The sequence below is a fragment of the Halichoerus grypus genome, chromosome 2 (assembly GCF_964656455.1).
Source record: "Halichoerus grypus chromosome 2, mHalGry1.hap1.1, whole genome shotgun sequence".
Taxonomy (NCBI): Eukaryota; Metazoa; Chordata; class Mammalia; order Carnivora; family Phocidae; genus Halichoerus; species Halichoerus grypus.
Genome location: NC_135713.1, coordinates 195,067,799 through 195,084,035, shown reverse-complemented (window position 1 = coordinate 195,084,035; position 16,237 = coordinate 195,067,799). Strand labels below are relative to the sequence as shown.

Genomic DNA, 16,237 nt, shown 5'->3' with positions numbered 1-16,237 from the left:
GAAGAGCAAGCTAATTGATGATTTTTAACTGCTTAATATAAGCAAGAAATAAAGCAGTTTTGTGAGTTGCTACAAACAAGACAGTCACAGTTGACCTGCACATCACTTAACGTCATTCGTGGAAAACAGTTACCTTCAATTATGATAAAAAGAATTTGTTGAAAACAAAATGGGAACCATTCCGCCTTTAGTGAAGAATTACACCATTAGTGCTTCTTGAGGTTAAGCAAAGCTTTTATCTGAAATGGTGGCCAAATAAGGGCTAGGTTATTTACTGTAATTGCTTGAAAATGCTGCTGTGTTTCAACAATGCTTTTAGATTAGTTTCCTGCTTCCTTTTAGATGTTGTCATGCATCTTATGAGGATCTATGAAGTTGATTAGCATTTAAACACCCACTTGAAGGATCCCATTTTGATTGCAAGTCCATGAAGTGTTATGGAACCCCGAGTCTGAAAACTTGCAGCATAGCATGTTGTACCCCCAAATCCCAGAATCCTGGTGTGGAAGGTCGGGCGATGATCCCTGATGGCATTTTAGACTTCTGGTCAGTGGCCGCTTCTGTTGGTGGCCCATCCCAGTGAAATTCCACAAAGCTGAAAGCCTCTTACGTATGATCTCACTGACACTGGTGTCTTTTCTAAGGAACGGGGTTTTAAACTAAGGTACCAAGCGGTTACCCCACTTTATCTGGATAATTCTGGGGCTTGAACATTAATTCGTCCATTACTAAGCAATTTCCAGAAAGAAAAGGATGCTAAAAATGTTTGTCCCGCTCCTTATCATACCGAGCTCAGTCTGAAGCATTTCCACTCCCCCACCAACATAAGATCATTTGAAGGCAGTGGTTCTCACGTGCATCTTTAAAGAATAGGCCAGCATTCAGTGAGGTCTCTGCACCTCTCTTCTGCCTCATAACTGGCTGGGAATCAGCAGACTTTGTCCTGGCTTTGCCCTGGGTCAAGCCATCTTCCTGTTGGGAGTGTATTTTCTTACTAAATGTGAGAATGAACCCAGAGAACAGGACCCCTCCAGCGCTGACAGGTGCCCTGAGCTCACCGTTTTAATGGATATTCACATGTTGGCAAGTTGACAAACGCCTGAACCATTTCCAGGGGCTTGTCTTTTCACGACCTCCTCTTGCATGCATTGGTAGTACAGGCGATATAAATCTACAGACTTTCAATGTGATAAATACAAATTTTTATACTGTCATCTATAGTCATGTTCTTCTGGGGGGAAAAAAAAACTTCTGTTTTTTTCACCATTTCTCCAGGACTCTGGATCGATTTGGAAATGTCCTACAATGGGTCCTTTCTGATGACTCTCGAGACCAAAATGAATTTGACCAAACTAGGTAAAGAGCCTCTTGTTGAAGCCCTGAAGGTTGGAGAAATTGGCAAAGAAGGGTAAGGGGCCATATGAATTTACTAATCCAACCCTGGGGAACCAAGCTCTCCCTCTAGTCTTTGAGAAGCAGCTTTGATGTGTAGTGAGCTTCCATGCATGTGCTTCCGGACCACAGAGGATTTCAGGGAATGGTTCCCTACTCTCAGCCCCTGAAGACTGTGAGTCCCCACCTCTGCTCAGCACCTTGTGGCCTCAGTGCTCCCAGTGGGGCGCACACAGCATCACTTACCCAGAGAGCATCACTGACTCAGACTGGTAGGGCAGGCTCATCTGCACAGTAAAAAGTTCTGTGTAGAGAATCATCATCCAGAAACTTCCTCCTCCAGCTTGCAGCCCCAAACAGCATTGTGTGGGCAAGGCTAAGGTCCCTAGGGGGTCCGTCTGCTTTAATCACAGAGTCTGAATTATTTCTAATAAGACAATTGATTTTATAGCCAAGAGGGTGCTCCTAAGGCGTTTTGAGATGTATTTTCTCTAAATAATACAATATTGATTTGCTTAGTAGTAAATTCCTCTCTTTGTAGAAGATATTGCATCTGCTGCCCAGAGTTTGTCTGATTTAGTAAATATTTCGCATTTGTGAGATAGTTAATGAAGGTTAATTTTTTTCCCCCTTAGATGCCTAGAATGGGTAAGCTGGAACTTTACATTCCCATACACCTTAAAAAAGACTGCTTCTGACCACAAATTTGAATTATATTATTGTTTTGACCAAACTAAAAATGCTGAGTAGAGTCTATTTCTCACATCTTTATCCCTTTAGCATGGAATTAACAGTACGTTGACAGAAAAACCCCACAAGGAGCCACCTTCTCAGGGTCTAAATATAAGACACGCAGACTCTTAGCTTTTTGCTTAGTTATGATGCCGACCTAATGCTTATATTCATACATGCGGTCATAGCAAACGGGGGTGGTCGTACATTTGAGAATGTGCTTTTACTTGGATTATTCCGATTTAATGAAATAATTGGAAAATTTCCCCGCCTGTATGAAATCTAACCTGTATCTGTGCTATTTTCCTTTCGTTTTTCTGCTATTTGTTAAAATGTGTTTGGATTCGGCAATCTGTGGATTGTATTTTCTGGTGAGTGGTGTTTATCAACTCTCCATGTAGCATTTCATACCCTGTAGGTGCTGAGTCTTGTTTGGTCCCATGTGATGCCACTAGGAAGCTTGTCCTTTCATCATGTTCCTGGACGTAAAGGCTCAGTGTGTAGACCTAAGAGGATTGAGGTCAGAGTATTTAAGAGGCTTCCTCGGGAGGGAAAGTCTTGCCAACTTCCCTGATCTGAGTTGCTGGGGTTTTGGTCTAGTTCTCTAATCAGACTCCGTTTCCTGTGTCTGGACGCCCCCACCCCACTGCCAGGTCTGTAAGACAAAGCACGCGTCCGCAGCCTGGCCTGTAAGACAAAGCACAGTGGGCAGAAGCAGCCTTGAAAATGAGGTCTAAATACCCAGGAGAAGGACAGAGCAAACTTCAGTCAGAAGGACTCCATTCTGGAAACAGCCCTGTGCCAGCACCGAGCTGCTGGGACTCCATTGGAAAGGGGCGTCTTGGGCGGCAGGTGGGGCCCCGACACAGCCAGGTCCCTGAGAGCCTGGTCCTGTAGGCCTTCCACGTCACCCTTACTCACGTGGCTCTCGGCACCATTTCAAATTCGTGAACCCCGGCCCGTCAGAGGATGGACATGTTTCTGAGAAAGCAGTGCTTCTCCAGACTGCATGAAAAAAAAATCCTCTGCTTTGGGAATATGATGGTATTATTTTGTCATATACTTCTGAAGTACCGTTTTTTCCCTAGTAGAGTCTGGTATAAAATGTTTTACTTCTTCCTGTGAGGGTGTTACCTTATATGTTGATGGGTAATTGGCTGTCATTTAATTTTAAAAGCAAGGGAAAAAAGCCGTTCCAAAAGTACTTCGTTTGGGAGAAAAAGGCCTGGAAAAATGGACCGTTAACTTTTTTTTTTTTAACATGAAGGACCCCTTTGGGAATCGGAGAGCTCTGGGTCCTTCTCCCTGGAAATGCCTGCACGTGTACCGCTTTGGCTCAGTTTCTGGGAGTACTGAGAGCCTCTGAAAGCCCATCCATAGCTAAGAACCTAATCCCAGAAGTGATTCTAGAACACACTTCTTCGCTCCCTCAGTGATGAGCATATAGGAATACCCTGAGTCTAAATGCCAGGGAGAGAGCAACCCACAACATTTTCCTTAATGGTGAATCTCTCCAAAGAGGAGGCTGTGGCAGGGCCTCTGCTTTGTCCACGGCCTTTTTTCAGTCCCCTTTAAAGTGTGCAAATGATCGGGCCCTGGGGGAGCCTCTAGAAGATGCTGCTCACCCTGTGGGAAGCCCCACTTGTAGCGAGTTTGTTCGTGTCCTCACGTTATTACCCTGAGGGTGATAGTGAGACACGGCAATCTGTGTTGCTTTAGTCTAGTGAAGTCCCTTCTCTTTGAAATGTGTGTATACTTTTTATCTGTAGACATTTTTCCTTTAATCTTTATTTCCCAAATAGCCGCCCTGTTACATGTTGTAGTTAACATCACTTTGGGGCAATAAGGTGCTCAGAGTGGAATTCGGGTAGCGAGCTGAGCAGTCGTAACTTTAGGAATTGACCCGGAGAGGACCAGAGTGAGGCAGTAAGGGAAATGTTCTGCACGCCGTCTGCTCTCTGAAGGAACCGTGGCTTTGGAGGAGGGCATTTCCTGTAAGGCACTTGGCCTGTTCATGCTCCACCACTGCAGCCTGGGTCCAGTGTGCCAGTCCCCCCAGGGGGGCCCCTGCGACCTCCGTACTGGGTCACGGGTCCACAGTATACCCCAAACCACCACCCCCCTGAAGCTCCTGAGTCTGGGGAGCCAAGTGGCTGCAGCCCACGCTGTGGCCCGGGCAGGCTCTGTGGGTGTACGCACGCATGTGTCTGTGGTGGCGATTTCACTCAGAGAAAATGCGTACGTTCTCATGTGTGGCCACCTCCCTGGGCTGTTTCATCTAATTATGCATCCTTCACGTAAAGCATTTTTTGGAGCTGCCTTTTAGAACTGCCTCCAGAGTCTGTGACATTCTTTTAACTATTCTGAGCACCAGCAAGTCATCCTGCTTTGTAAGATGGATTGGATCTTGGAGAAGGTGTTGGAAGTTGTTCAGAGGCAATGGAGATTATGAGACCAAGAAATAAAACGGTTGGTCCAAGATAGAGCATCAGTGATAAAATAATTCACTTTTTCTTACGTGTCTGACTCCAAGCACATGTCCAAAAAGATTTTTAGCAGGGACAGCAAAACTAGAATTAGCCCTTTAAGGTGGCTCTTTGAAAGGATATCATCCTCATCTGGATTCTAAGATGCGTTTTTAAAAAGTAGGCTTATTACGTTCTAGCACCCCTTATATAAGTAAGAATGTGCAGTGTATCTTTCTCTCAAGTTCATGCTGACATCATGAGATCATTAAATGCACGAACGTTCAGTTATAAAGCCGAGTATCAGCCAAACATTGAGTGACACATTTAATTAGCTAAGTATTGGGTGCCATGTAGAGGTACCGTTTGCTCAAAATCAGAATTTCATGTCACCTGGTCTACTTTAACTGATATGGCATTGTCTAAATTATTAACTTCAAGCCACAAAATTTATTCTGTTGTCTGTCCTGCGGAGGATTAATTCGGGAACCTGAGAGCTCTCTGCAGTGCTCAGCCTTTGGCATCTTTTGCTTCAGGTCTGGAGGCTGCCAGATGACAAATACCAGTGGGGACAAGACGGGATGGTGGCTCAGCAGGTTTCACTGCAGCCCCATCTCGAGGCAGCATGCTGTGCCGCGTGGATGGGGAGCAGGCTCCCTGTGCGGTGAGGACACAGACGACTCCGTCTGAGAGCGCCTGGTCTGAGAACCAGGGAGCCCAGGCACCGTACTGATGGACAGGGACAATAGATGTCTCAGATGGCTGTGTTAGCTTTGGGGATTTGCCTCCCTGACTCCTCATCTCAAGCCCCAATTTGGGCTTTCTTGGGAATAATATTTTGCTGGCACATTTTACATAAAAGATCTCTGTGAGGGCTGCCCAACCATGGAAAAGTTCTGAAATGGCTTTGCGACCAAGGAGCATCCATAAGCATTCCTGGGCTAGCCAGGACTCTAATGGAAGGAGGAAGAGTCAGTTAGGTACTGTCCCCATGGCCAGGGACAAGAGGCTTTTGTATCTGCAGGGGGAGTTTCCCTTTAACTGTATGCTCAAGCCTGTTGGCTGAAACAGCTGGCTCTCATGTTTCAGAGCTGGGGTGGAGGAGGATCCCCGTGTCCTGCCAGGGAGGACACTTGCAAGGTCTGCTTACAGTCGGGCTCCTGTTTCAGGGGTGGAGATTTCAGCCCCACCCTTCCAGGGCTGGGGCCTTTGCTGGGCCTTCAAGTCTGCTCTCGTGTGTGTACTCTGCCCTTGGGTGCCCTTAGCCCCCATGGGCTAAGAGATGGCTGCCCCTGTGAGCATCAGAGGAAGACCCCAAAAGGGATTGCACCTGTAGGGACAGGACCTAAGTCCCACTGCCTTTCCCTGTCCTGGTAGTTTTGTCCTTATCAGAAGTACAAGGCCTCACCTCTGCTTTGTGACCATTTGGTTGCTTAGTAGTGTTCAGAGACTACTCTGTCCCTTGGTGGCTTCATCCCAATGAAGTCTCTGAGCCTCAGAGATGGACCCTGCCTCTCTGCTTCTCTGAAGCAAAGCCACCATCTAGGGAGGGAACTGCCTTTTGTGGGGCCAAAGCTCAGCCAAGAACCCCGCCCCACCCCACCCCCCCGGGCTGAAGAGGGGCACTTGCCACTGCTGGTGATCTAGTAACCCCCCTGACTCTGGAAACTGAGTATCCAACCTGGCAGGATTAATGAGGGACTTTGCTCATTGATGAGGCTTTGTAATTATTTTTTTTTTAAGATTTTATTTATTTATTTGACAGAGAGAGACACAGCGAGAGAGGGAACACAAGCAGGGGGAGTGGGAGAGGGAGAAGCAGGCTTCCCGCCGAGCAGGAAGCCCGATGTGGGACTCGATCCCAGGACCCTGGGATCATGACGTGAGTCGAAGGCAGATGCTTAACGACTGAGCCACCCAGGCGCCCCATATTTATTTTTAAAATGGTTTTTAAATTTGTATTTCTCCAGGAAACTTCCTGGGTTCTCCCGTCAGTTGCTTCCCAGAGTCCCTTGAGATTTGTCACTTGTGATCATTGGCTTTTTCTCTGGCCTTCCGGAGCTAAGGCAGTATGGGATAGGATACGTAGTTTCACTAGGAAGGAGTCTTGAGTCAAAATGAACCTGGAGGTGACTAAGGAAGCATCATAGTTGTTGAGCTCAGCCAGAGTCAGGGGCTTGCCTGAACATCCCTGTCATGGGTGAGAGGAGGTTATGTCACCAACATAAGCTGTCACCTCACCCCTGTAACCATCGTTCTTCCCATTCACCCTCCCACTTGGCTAAGTAGCTGCCATGTTGATGAGATCACTGCATTTTGTGTGGACGGCATCACACTCCCGCCACCTGTCCTGATGCATGCACAAAATGGAACTCTTGAGGCCCAAGTCCTCTGTGCTGCTCCCAGGGGCCTTGGCACTGAAGAGTGTCCCGGGCAGCCTGGCCAATCCGAGGACTCTTGGATTGGGCCCCTTCTTTCCTGGGCGGGGTGGGCGGAGTGAGGCCATGTTAGTGCTGGTGCTGGTGGAGCATGTGTGTTCTCTCTCTAAGCAGAGCCTGAAGGGCAGGCTACGGTGGTGACTCTGCCCTGATCAGTTGCAGGCCCAGGGCGTACTGTCTGGCGGACAGCGATGAGGAGTCCTCCAGTGCTGGCTCCTCTGAGGAGGATGATGCTCCAGAGCCCAGCGCCGGAGACAAACCACCTCTCCCGGGGGCCGAAGGGTAAGTGGATCCGGTTTCCAGAGGCTCCAGGGGTCAGGGTACCAAGTTGGGAGTGAGCTTCCCACCCCCCCAACCCCCCCACCCCCGTTCCTAGTAATCTTTCTTCCTCCTTCACATTGAGTGAATGGTTTTTGCATTAAGAACCCAAAGTGGCTTAAACTTCCAGGCCCCAGAGCAAAAAAGACCCGCATAGCTTTCCTTAGCTAACAAGGTCCCCCATCAGAATGGCTTTCTCAGGCCACTGAAGAAAAGTATTATTTTCTAAAGATTTTATTTAAATTCAAGTTAGTTAGCATATATTGTATTATTAGTTTCAGGGGTAGAATTCAGTGATTCATCACTTGCATGTAAGAAAATTCTGAATAGAGAACTGAGGGGCGCACTTGTGGCACAGCGTGCGCAACACCTCCCCCTGCTGTCGGCGGAGGGCACTGTGCCCCCTCGGTCCGGTCGCCCTTCTGTTGAGCTCCGGGCATTTCTTTGGTGTGTTTTGAAGATGTGGGTCACTTAGCTGATCTTTTGGATCATGAATTTCATTTTCGGGGCTCCCTTTGCCTGTTACTTAGACTATGGCATAATCAGAGTATTTACACAGCTTCTCTGTAAGGATCTTTTAGTTATTTAAAGTGAGTTGAAGAGACGAAGATTATAAAGAAACCAGAGATTCAGAAGCACTGGTAAGAAAATATCAGCCTATTCACTTTTGAAATCCAACAGAAGGTGGAGAGAATCCAGACGTTTGAGGAGTTGATACTAAAGTTTGTGGGTGTTATTTGAAATCTGCCCTCTTGACCTTCTTAGGAATCACTGCTTTTCCCTACACACATACACATACTATTCCTGACACTCTGAAACTCTGGAGGATTTTAAAAAGCAAATATCCTCTCTTCCTAGGGCAGTCTTATGGTAGATAGGACCTGATAGAAAAGCTTGCTTTCTTGGCCTGCTAGCCTGTCAGCTTGATTAGCAGTTTTCTTTAGAAAGAAGCTCTAAGCGCTTTGAAAAGTAGTTGCCACTTAAAGCTGATAAGACGTCACCTAAAAGGCAGTCCGTTAACGACTGTATTTTATGTCCCTGTCGATGCAGCATGATTTCTTATTTGATGTGTAGAGATGGGGAGGTTTCTGTAAGAGGACACAGGATTTATAAGCAGTAGTTGAGGTGTAATAAGGAGGACAGGTGAGATGCCTTCTCTGCACTGTGAGGACTTTGTCTCTCCACTGGTCATGACCTGGGCTCTGTCTGATCTCTACACCTTCTCTAAAGTAGTAGTTTCTCAGTTGGAGGTGATTTTGCCCCCCCCCCCCCCCCCCCCCGTGGACCCTGAGCAATGTCTGGAGACATTTTTATTATCATGACTGGGGGAAGCATGCTATTGACGTCTAGACGGTTGAGGCCAGAGATGCTGCTAAACCACGTACAGGAATACAGAGGGCAGCCCCAACCACAAAGAATTAGCCCGTCCAAAACGTCAGTGGTGCTTCGGTTGAGAAACTCCGGTCTAAAGTAAGGTGAATGCCGAGCCACAGAGTTTTTGTGTGTGGAGGAGCAAAGTTTCTACTAACACCTGTGTCCCTCATTTAAAGGTATGTTGGAGGTCATCGAACAAGTAAGATTATGAGGTTTGTCGATAAAATTACCAAGTCAAAATACTTCCAAAAAGCAACAGAGACAGAGTTCATTAAAAAGAAAATTGAAGAAGTCTCCAATACACCCCTGCTGCTAACCGTAGAAGTACAAGAATGCCGAGGAACCCTGGCGGTCAACATTCCACCCCCTCCGACTGACCGAATATGGTGCGTATAACCTCTCGTGGGACCATCCATATCCCAGCCTGCCTACCACCGCCATTATGGAGAAGTACCTTCTCCTGGGCAGAAGCACTGTCAGATGTTCTTCAGGGAACCTTCATGTCCGTTGCAAATCCAATTCTGCTTTTTTCTGTGAATGGTTAATTCACATTGAAAGCTTCATCTTCACATGTATCTCTTCTTGGTCTTCCTCCCCTTCAAAGCCAGCTCTTTCCCCCAGTTAGAAGAGCCACCCTCGGTAGAGCTCTTATTCTCTGCCTAGCCTGGGGTGTAGCTGCTTCACCTGGTCAGTCCTCACAGCATCCTGCGGAGATAGGTACCACTGTTACCCCACTTTACGGAGGGGGATCATGCATCCGGCAGAGCCCGAGGTACTTAGGGAAGACTCCCCGGGTTAGACCTAAATGTTAAGGAGGCAGAGCCCGTGTACTTGGTAATTGTGGTAGAAGGTCTACCCAAGGAGTTGTCATCGAATGAACCAGTGGTTCTCAACCCTATCTGCATATCACAGTCACCTGGGGACTTGTTAAAAACAAAGATGTACCCAGCCCCCAGGATCCAGGACATGGGGGACTAAGCCAAGATTGAGAACCACTGGAATAACCTATTATTCATGGGTCCAGCAGAAGAAAATCACTATCTGTGAACTGCAGTTTAAAATTGTCATTCCAGATCGTTTAAAATGTATACAAGTGTATACAGTGATTGCAGGAAACTTCATTGTACCAGAAACTACGTTGGCATGAAAAAAGATAGCTCTGTTCTATCCCAGAGTGAAACTATCATGCTGGTGCATACCCCTGGCGTTTAGAAGGGCTTATGAGAATGATCAGAAGACAGTTTTTGAATTGAATAACCATTTGATGATGATACCAGTGTTTCCCAGTAAAAACTTTAAAATACCTTTTTAGATTTTATTTTTAGAGAGTAATATTTTCATTGTAAAAAAAAAAAAAAAGGGAACAAATGAAAAAAAGTGGAGGGGAAAAAAAGCCTCTAATCTTACCGCCCACAAATAACCACCATTAATATCTTACTGTCCAGTCTTCCAAACCTAACAAGAAAAAATTTTTTAATAGTAAGAGTTGATGCATTTCTTCACTTTCATGCTTTAAGATGTATCAGTTACAGGTGACACAAGGCTTCTGGGGGAGTACTACCCAGGGCATTTGTTATGAATCCATAAAGTTAAGTATAGATCTTGAGAGTGTTTAGAAATGCTTATAGCAATTTGACATTTTCGTTGTAATTTTTAAAACATTGATCCATGACAAATGGAAGTTTTTAGGTAATTTGATAGCACACAGTCTCTTGTCTAGATCCTTTACCAACAGTTTTGAATGCCAGTCTGCTCCACTGGGAAGCCTTAATAAGCATGCTGTGCGGGATGGAATGAAAAAGCAGGTTATAGAACGTTCTCTATTTACATATACATATTAGGAGTGTGGGGAAAATTGACCCTGCTTATCTCAGTAGTCCTGTCTTGGGGGTAAGATTCAGGGAGAGGCAGTATCTTTCACATTCTGCTTTGTACACATGTATTTTGGGGGGTTTGTAATGTACATATGCTACCTTTATTAAAATAGCAACAAGAAAGATCCTTGCCATTTCAGGAAAAACAAAAAACCAGAAAACAACGCCCAGGTCAGACTTTTCCAGTGGTGCTTTCTAAATTTCCCAGCTTGTCAGAACTGTTCTCAGATCATCACAGCCCTACACATAGTCCAGGGACGTAGGAGCTCACAATTCCTGTTTGCTGCCTTGAATCATTTTTAGAGGGGATTTTCAGAGTAAGAACATTTACATAGGGATGAAGCCCTGAGTAGATGAACAGTGTTTGCTGTTGGTACTTGTCTACTTCCTCTCTTTGCATCTAAATGTAGTTGTTTACTACTTGTCTTCTTCAAAAAGGTATGGTTTCCGGAAGCCACCATATGTAGAGCTGAAAGCTCGGCCAAAACTTGGAGAGAGAGAAGTGACTTTAGTTCATGTGACAGACTGGATAGAGAAGAAACTGGAACAAGAGTTTCAGGTAAACATGTGGTGTCACCTGGTGTGCGTTTCACCTGAGTCTCAAAGCTCAGGGCAGAACAGAGGTTCTGAAGTGCATCTGGGTCAGGATCCTCTTTTGAGAATCTAATGAAAGCTATGGGCCCTCATCCCAGGAAAGTACCCATCATGATCAAACGGGCCTAACGCTTTAGGTACAGTTTGAGAAACCCTGAACCTTATCCACAGAACCCTGTAAAGTAAGTAGTTCAGAGGAAGCCCCAAAGGTGCGTTCACTAGGCCAGAGCTCATTCTCCAAGCCTGTCCTTCTGCTTTCTGCCCCCAAAGCTAATAGCAGTGTAGCCGAGGCCCCGGGATGAACCATCAGATATTCGAGGCACATATGTCTTCCAAGGTGTTATGGATTGGCAAACAATTTACTTCGTAAATGAGTTTCACCTTTTGGAGACCTCCTATTTTTGCAGTGGTATAGCTGCAAAAGACAAGAGTTTGAGCTCTTGTCTTTAAAATTTTATATTTGTATTTAAAAGCTATGGATTAACATTAACTGAAAACCAATTGCTGGAAAGCTTAGTAATAGCACCAAGTGAAAAAGTACTTTGAACCCAGTGAGGGGAAGACAACCTTTAGTTTTTTCCTTTTCCCTAGATCCTACAATAGGCATTAGAGTGGGTCATCTCTTTCAGGGATATTGGGGTACAAGGAGCACAAAGAAAGGACGAGGGGGCAGAGGTTGGCATCTGGTTTTGTTTTGTTTTTTTAAGATGTATTTATTTTAGAGAGTGTGGGGAGGGGCAGAGGGAGAGGGAGAGAATCTCAAGCAGACTCCCTCCAGAGTGTGAAGCCCGTCGCAAAGACCTCGGCTCAGTCTCACAATCCTGAGATCATGACCGGAGTCGAAATCAAGAGTTGGACACTCAGTTGACTGAGCCACCCAGGCACCCTGGCACCTGGTATTTTTGAGGCAAGTTGGGAAGTTGATGGGTAATTGCTACAACCTCCCATAGCCACCTTTTTTTGCTTTTGTGTATGCTTTTGTAAGAGGGCATTACTGGAGACTGAATGCATTGCCAAAATTCAAGTGCGTAAAATTAGTTTATAAACAGGACAGGCAAAGCACCATTACTATCAATCACTGATTATTCTTTGTGCGTTCATTATAGTAGGACTTCTTTCATACATAGCTTTGTCTGGTTCTGGGTGAAAAAAATTAGCTTACATTTTGTTGCTAAGATTTAACTGGATAAATTCACTTGGAATTTGTGTTCTGGACATAGCAATTTGGAAATACTGTGAGCCCGTGAAGCCAGTTCTCTTTAAGTAATGGTATGGAATATTTATGAATTAATGAGTTTTATCATATGTACATGAAATCAAAGGCTGCTTCCACCCCAGAGCTGACTTACCGGGTTCTTCTGTTCATGTGCTGATGTGATTCAACTCTTTTTAAATGTGGCAGAGGAACTAGTTTAGAATGTGCACAAAAAGTTGTTTCATATGTACTTTTAAAACTTCTCCAAAGCCTAAAATGATCAGAACAGAGTAGGGGGACAGCCTGAGAAAAGAACGTTCTTCCACATGGCTGTTTTTTTCTACAGAAAGTTTTTGTCATGCCAAACATGGATGATGTCTATATCCCCATAATGCACTCAGCCATGGACCCTCGCTCCGCTTCCTGCCTCCTCAAAGACCCACTTGCGGAGGCTGCTGATCAGCTGTGATGGGTGAAGATCTGACCTTCCCAGTATTGAGACCTAACGCAAGGTGTGGGGTTCTCGGCTGCCTTCTGTGCTGTAGCATTGGCCTCTCCTCGTGCCACAGCTTCTGCCCTCCGCCTGCTGGTGCCCATTCCACCGCGAGGTGTCATTCCACGCGTCCAAGAACTGGTCTCTGGGTTGCCGGCTGCAAAGCTTTGACTCAGCAGAGGAGACTGTGGAAGAACCACCACGGTGGACCCAGAGCCTACAGATGACTCACACCATGGCTTTTTTGAGTCTACCAGTTTCTGTGGCCGCAAAAGAACACAGTAAGAGTAAAGCTGTACAACTGGAAAGCTGTCCCCTTGCCTTGACTCCTCCAAAGCTTTTCCTCAGGCAGCCAGTGCACAATGGGACATTTTCTCACTTCTACAGTTTGTGGGGGATGCAGCCCTCCACACTGCCAGAGAAGGTCAGTTCAGGAACATGTGGAGGGTGGGGAGTGGAATTTTGTGAACCATTTCATTGATGATAAAGAGATACGCATAGCAACTTTTCATATTGTGCATTTTGGAAGCAAGTAGCCATAGAACACACACACACACATACACACACATTTGATCAGCTGGGGTGGGGACAGTGGGATTTGTGAACATTAGGCAAAGCCATGAGATCAAACCATCCCAAGCCTTCTATCAATGAGATACAATCACCTGATTTCTAACTAATCCCAAACGTTTTCCTGAGACATGAGCATGTGTGAAAATGTCCAATACTGCACATAATGAGTGGATTGGAGTGTGGGCAGAAAGCCAGAGCCACAGCTTTCTATCCGGCACCTCCTACGTGCTCTGTGCTTCATATAGGCATCTTAAATGCTTTGTTCATCTAACTGGTTTAGGATATTTTGAGGTTGTGGGCAGTTTCCTCTTCTGACAGCCAAAACGGAGAACTCTCTTACCACCTTTGAGAGTCGAGACCAAGTTTGCTCAACATTAAACACTACATTATCTAAAAATCCATGTGACCTTTCTTTAATGTTGCCAACCTTATTTTGTGCATTTGTGTCAGAATCTTTAGTTTACAAGTTTGGGGGCTCTCTAGGTGTATAATTTGCTTTGAGAAGTACTCTTAAAACAATTTTTTATTGTTTAAAGCTGCATTCAACATCAAAACTACCGTGGGTAACTTTTGATAACTTACATCTGTGGACAAAGCTAATAGTGGTTTTTTAAACAGCACCTTGCCTGAACATGACTTTAAAGAAATTAATATATTGAAAAAATATATTTGAACCCTTGATTACTTTAAATGCACCATTAAACATTTGACTTAAATTATTTGATCATTCCAGTTGGTGTACTGTTCTAATTTCTCAGTGTGTAGGCCGATTTGCCTGTCAGTCCGCATGTCTTGTTCACTGGTCTATAATTTTTGTGCAATAACTAAAGGCAAAGGACTAGATGCACTACTGTGTAAAGAGATTACACGACTACCCTATTGCACTTAATCAAATAGTATGTGGGGATTTACAATCGCTTGCGTTGTTTCACAAAATAAATATCTCAATGTCAAATACTAGATAAGCATCCAAGTTATTTCTACTCAATCCTTTTTGGATAATAGAGAATAAACAGTGTGTAGAGGTCACTTGGGCACTCAGCTGCCAAAGCAGCTTACATTTCCTGGGTGATCACCAGATGGGCTTTCTAATATTGCCAGGTGGTCCTCACCTCAGCGGATTTTAAAACACCCGAGGGGCAGTCTGGTTTCTGTGCTGGATCTTACACCCTCAATAGCCTCCTTAATCCTGTGAACTTGGAGCGCCCTGCAGTTACTACACACCAAAGCAGTTTAAACACTGCCCTCATGCATCCTGGCCCTTCAACAGTGCTGCCTTGTACTCAGAACTGATACACCTTTCACCTAAACCCAAGTGAGATGGCTCACCACCACCAATCATCTAGACCGGGAAGGAGTGTGCATCTACTTAGGTGCCTGATGTGACCAGAAATGCGTAAAATTCAATTCACCTTTACAACGACCTCCTTTAGGCTAACTGGGCTAATTTGTCCAAAGCCTTTATCCCCATGCTGGGCACAGTATACAAATAAGAGCTGGCCCTAAATGGTAGTTTTTCTAAATGGGTCGCTGCTACACCTTAGGCAGGCGAGTTTTTAAATTCATGCAGCTTCAAGACTGAAACCAGTTCCGGGGCCCTTAAACTGCTCACACTTAGCTGCCGCCCCCCCTTCAGAGGCCATCCACGCCGCGGTTAACCTGCAGGTCTCGAGATCACAGACGATAGGACTTACAGGACAGGTACAGAAACGTGCGGGGCACTGAGTAGCAGGGCCTACGGGATCCCCGACGTCTCTCCAGGGCGCTGTAACCTCGGCTACGAGGACTGAGGCTGGAGTCGTCGCAACGCCCCCCTACCCGGAAAACCTCCCGCCCCCTGCAGCCGGGTGCCGCCGTGTCGCTCGCGGTTAAAAGGGCCGCCGGCGGGAGAACCAGGCGGCCCCAGTTATGCGCAAGCGCGTACTCTGGCGCTGCAGCCTGACCCCCGGCGCCACGCGCAGGCGCAGCGGGGGCTCAAAAGCAGCGCGTCGCGACAAGGAACACTAACACCAGCGCTGGGACCAAACCATTTTATTGAGGGGCTTCGGGGAATGGTCCAAGGGGAGGAAGACAGGGAGATGCGACGTCCTCGGCCCGGCCGGAACCTGCAAGAATGAGAGCGGGGGGTTAGCGGGTGTGCGCCCGCAAGCCCGTTCCCTGCCCGCCGCAACCCCGGAGGCCCGGCTCAGATTGTAGTTCGCATCACCCGCATCAGCAGTCTAACACGTGCTTTTTTGGGAGTGTCATCACTGCAGGCCCCCCGCGACCCACCCGGCTCCCGGGCCGACCCGCCGGAGCCCAGCACAGACACATCTCACCTTCTCAGCGTCACAGTCCCCGAAAGACTGATCCCCTTCCTCCGGCTTCTACTTAAGGAGCGGACAGGAGGCGGTTGGGCGGGCCTTACCGGCAGTAACCAATAGCAAGGGACACTTCCGGTCACGTGCCCGTAAAGTAGCCTAAAGAGCGGCCGTGCTCGCTGAGTCCTCCAGAGTATAGAGTGGTCACGTGCCGACCATAGAGATGGGCGTCAAGGAAAGACTGTGAGTCTGGATTTCTTTCCGAGTCTAGGTTGCTGGCTTGTAATTAGCGCGTCTCTGTACAGTACACCAAAGGGCAGTTTACAAACAGGACGCAACTGAGTCACTTTGAAATGTTCTGTGCCAGGAGGTAGGCTAGGAGCTGAGCATATAAAGGTGACAGTCTAACTTTGTTCCTGAATTGAAAGTAACCTGTTCGGGCAAAAAGAGCCTGTCTTTGAAGGTAGAGGATGTGCCAAAAAAAAAAAA

General features: G+C 46.4%; 1 protein-coding gene, 1 long non-coding RNA gene and 2 other non-coding genes across 7 annotated transcripts in view; 1 reads left to right on the top strand and 3 right to left on the bottom strand.

Moving 5' to 3' along the window:
- The window catches only part of TEX2 (testis expressed 2), a 99,272-nt gene extending 84,859 nt beyond the window's left edge, over positions 1-14,413 (top strand). For 2 of the 4 annotated variants that reach the window (XM_036116242.2, XM_078065926.1), the window contains exons 8-12: positions 1,276-1,408; positions 7,184-7,309; positions 8,896-9,105; positions 11,032-11,152; positions 12,729-14,413. In XM_036116242.2, the coding sequence (XP_035972135.1) occupies positions 1,276-1,408; positions 7,184-7,309; positions 8,896-9,105; positions 11,032-11,152; positions 12,729-12,851 (713 nt within the window). In that variant the 3' untranslated portion in view covers positions 12,852-14,413. Of the gene's footprint in view, positions 1-1,275; positions 1,409-7,141; positions 7,310-8,895; positions 9,106-11,031; positions 11,153-12,728 lie in introns of those variants that run through there. The other 2 variants (XM_036116243.2, XM_036116244.2) reach the window with 2 other exon arrangements.
- Positions 14,414-15,301: 888 nt separating this feature from the next.
- On the bottom strand, positions 15,302-15,435 carry LOC118550876 (small nucleolar RNA SNORA76). The gene has a single exon (XR_004924775.1). It is a non-coding gene; the product is annotated as a small nucleolar RNA SNORA76 (small nucleolar RNA).
- Positions 15,436-15,464: 29 nt separating this feature from the next.
- On the bottom strand, positions 15,465-16,034 carry LOC118550868 (uncharacterized). The gene is made up of 2 exons (XR_004924769.2): positions 15,767-16,034; positions 15,465-15,553 (listed from the first exon to the last, which is right to left on the bottom strand). It is a non-coding gene; the product is annotated as an uncharacterized LOC118550868 (long non-coding RNA).
- LOC118550875 (small nucleolar RNA SNORD104) lies at positions 15,632-15,701 on the bottom strand. Its single transcript, XR_004924774.1, has one exon. It is a non-coding gene; the product is annotated as a small nucleolar RNA SNORD104 (small nucleolar RNA).
- Positions 16,035-16,237: the final 203 nt, after the last annotated feature.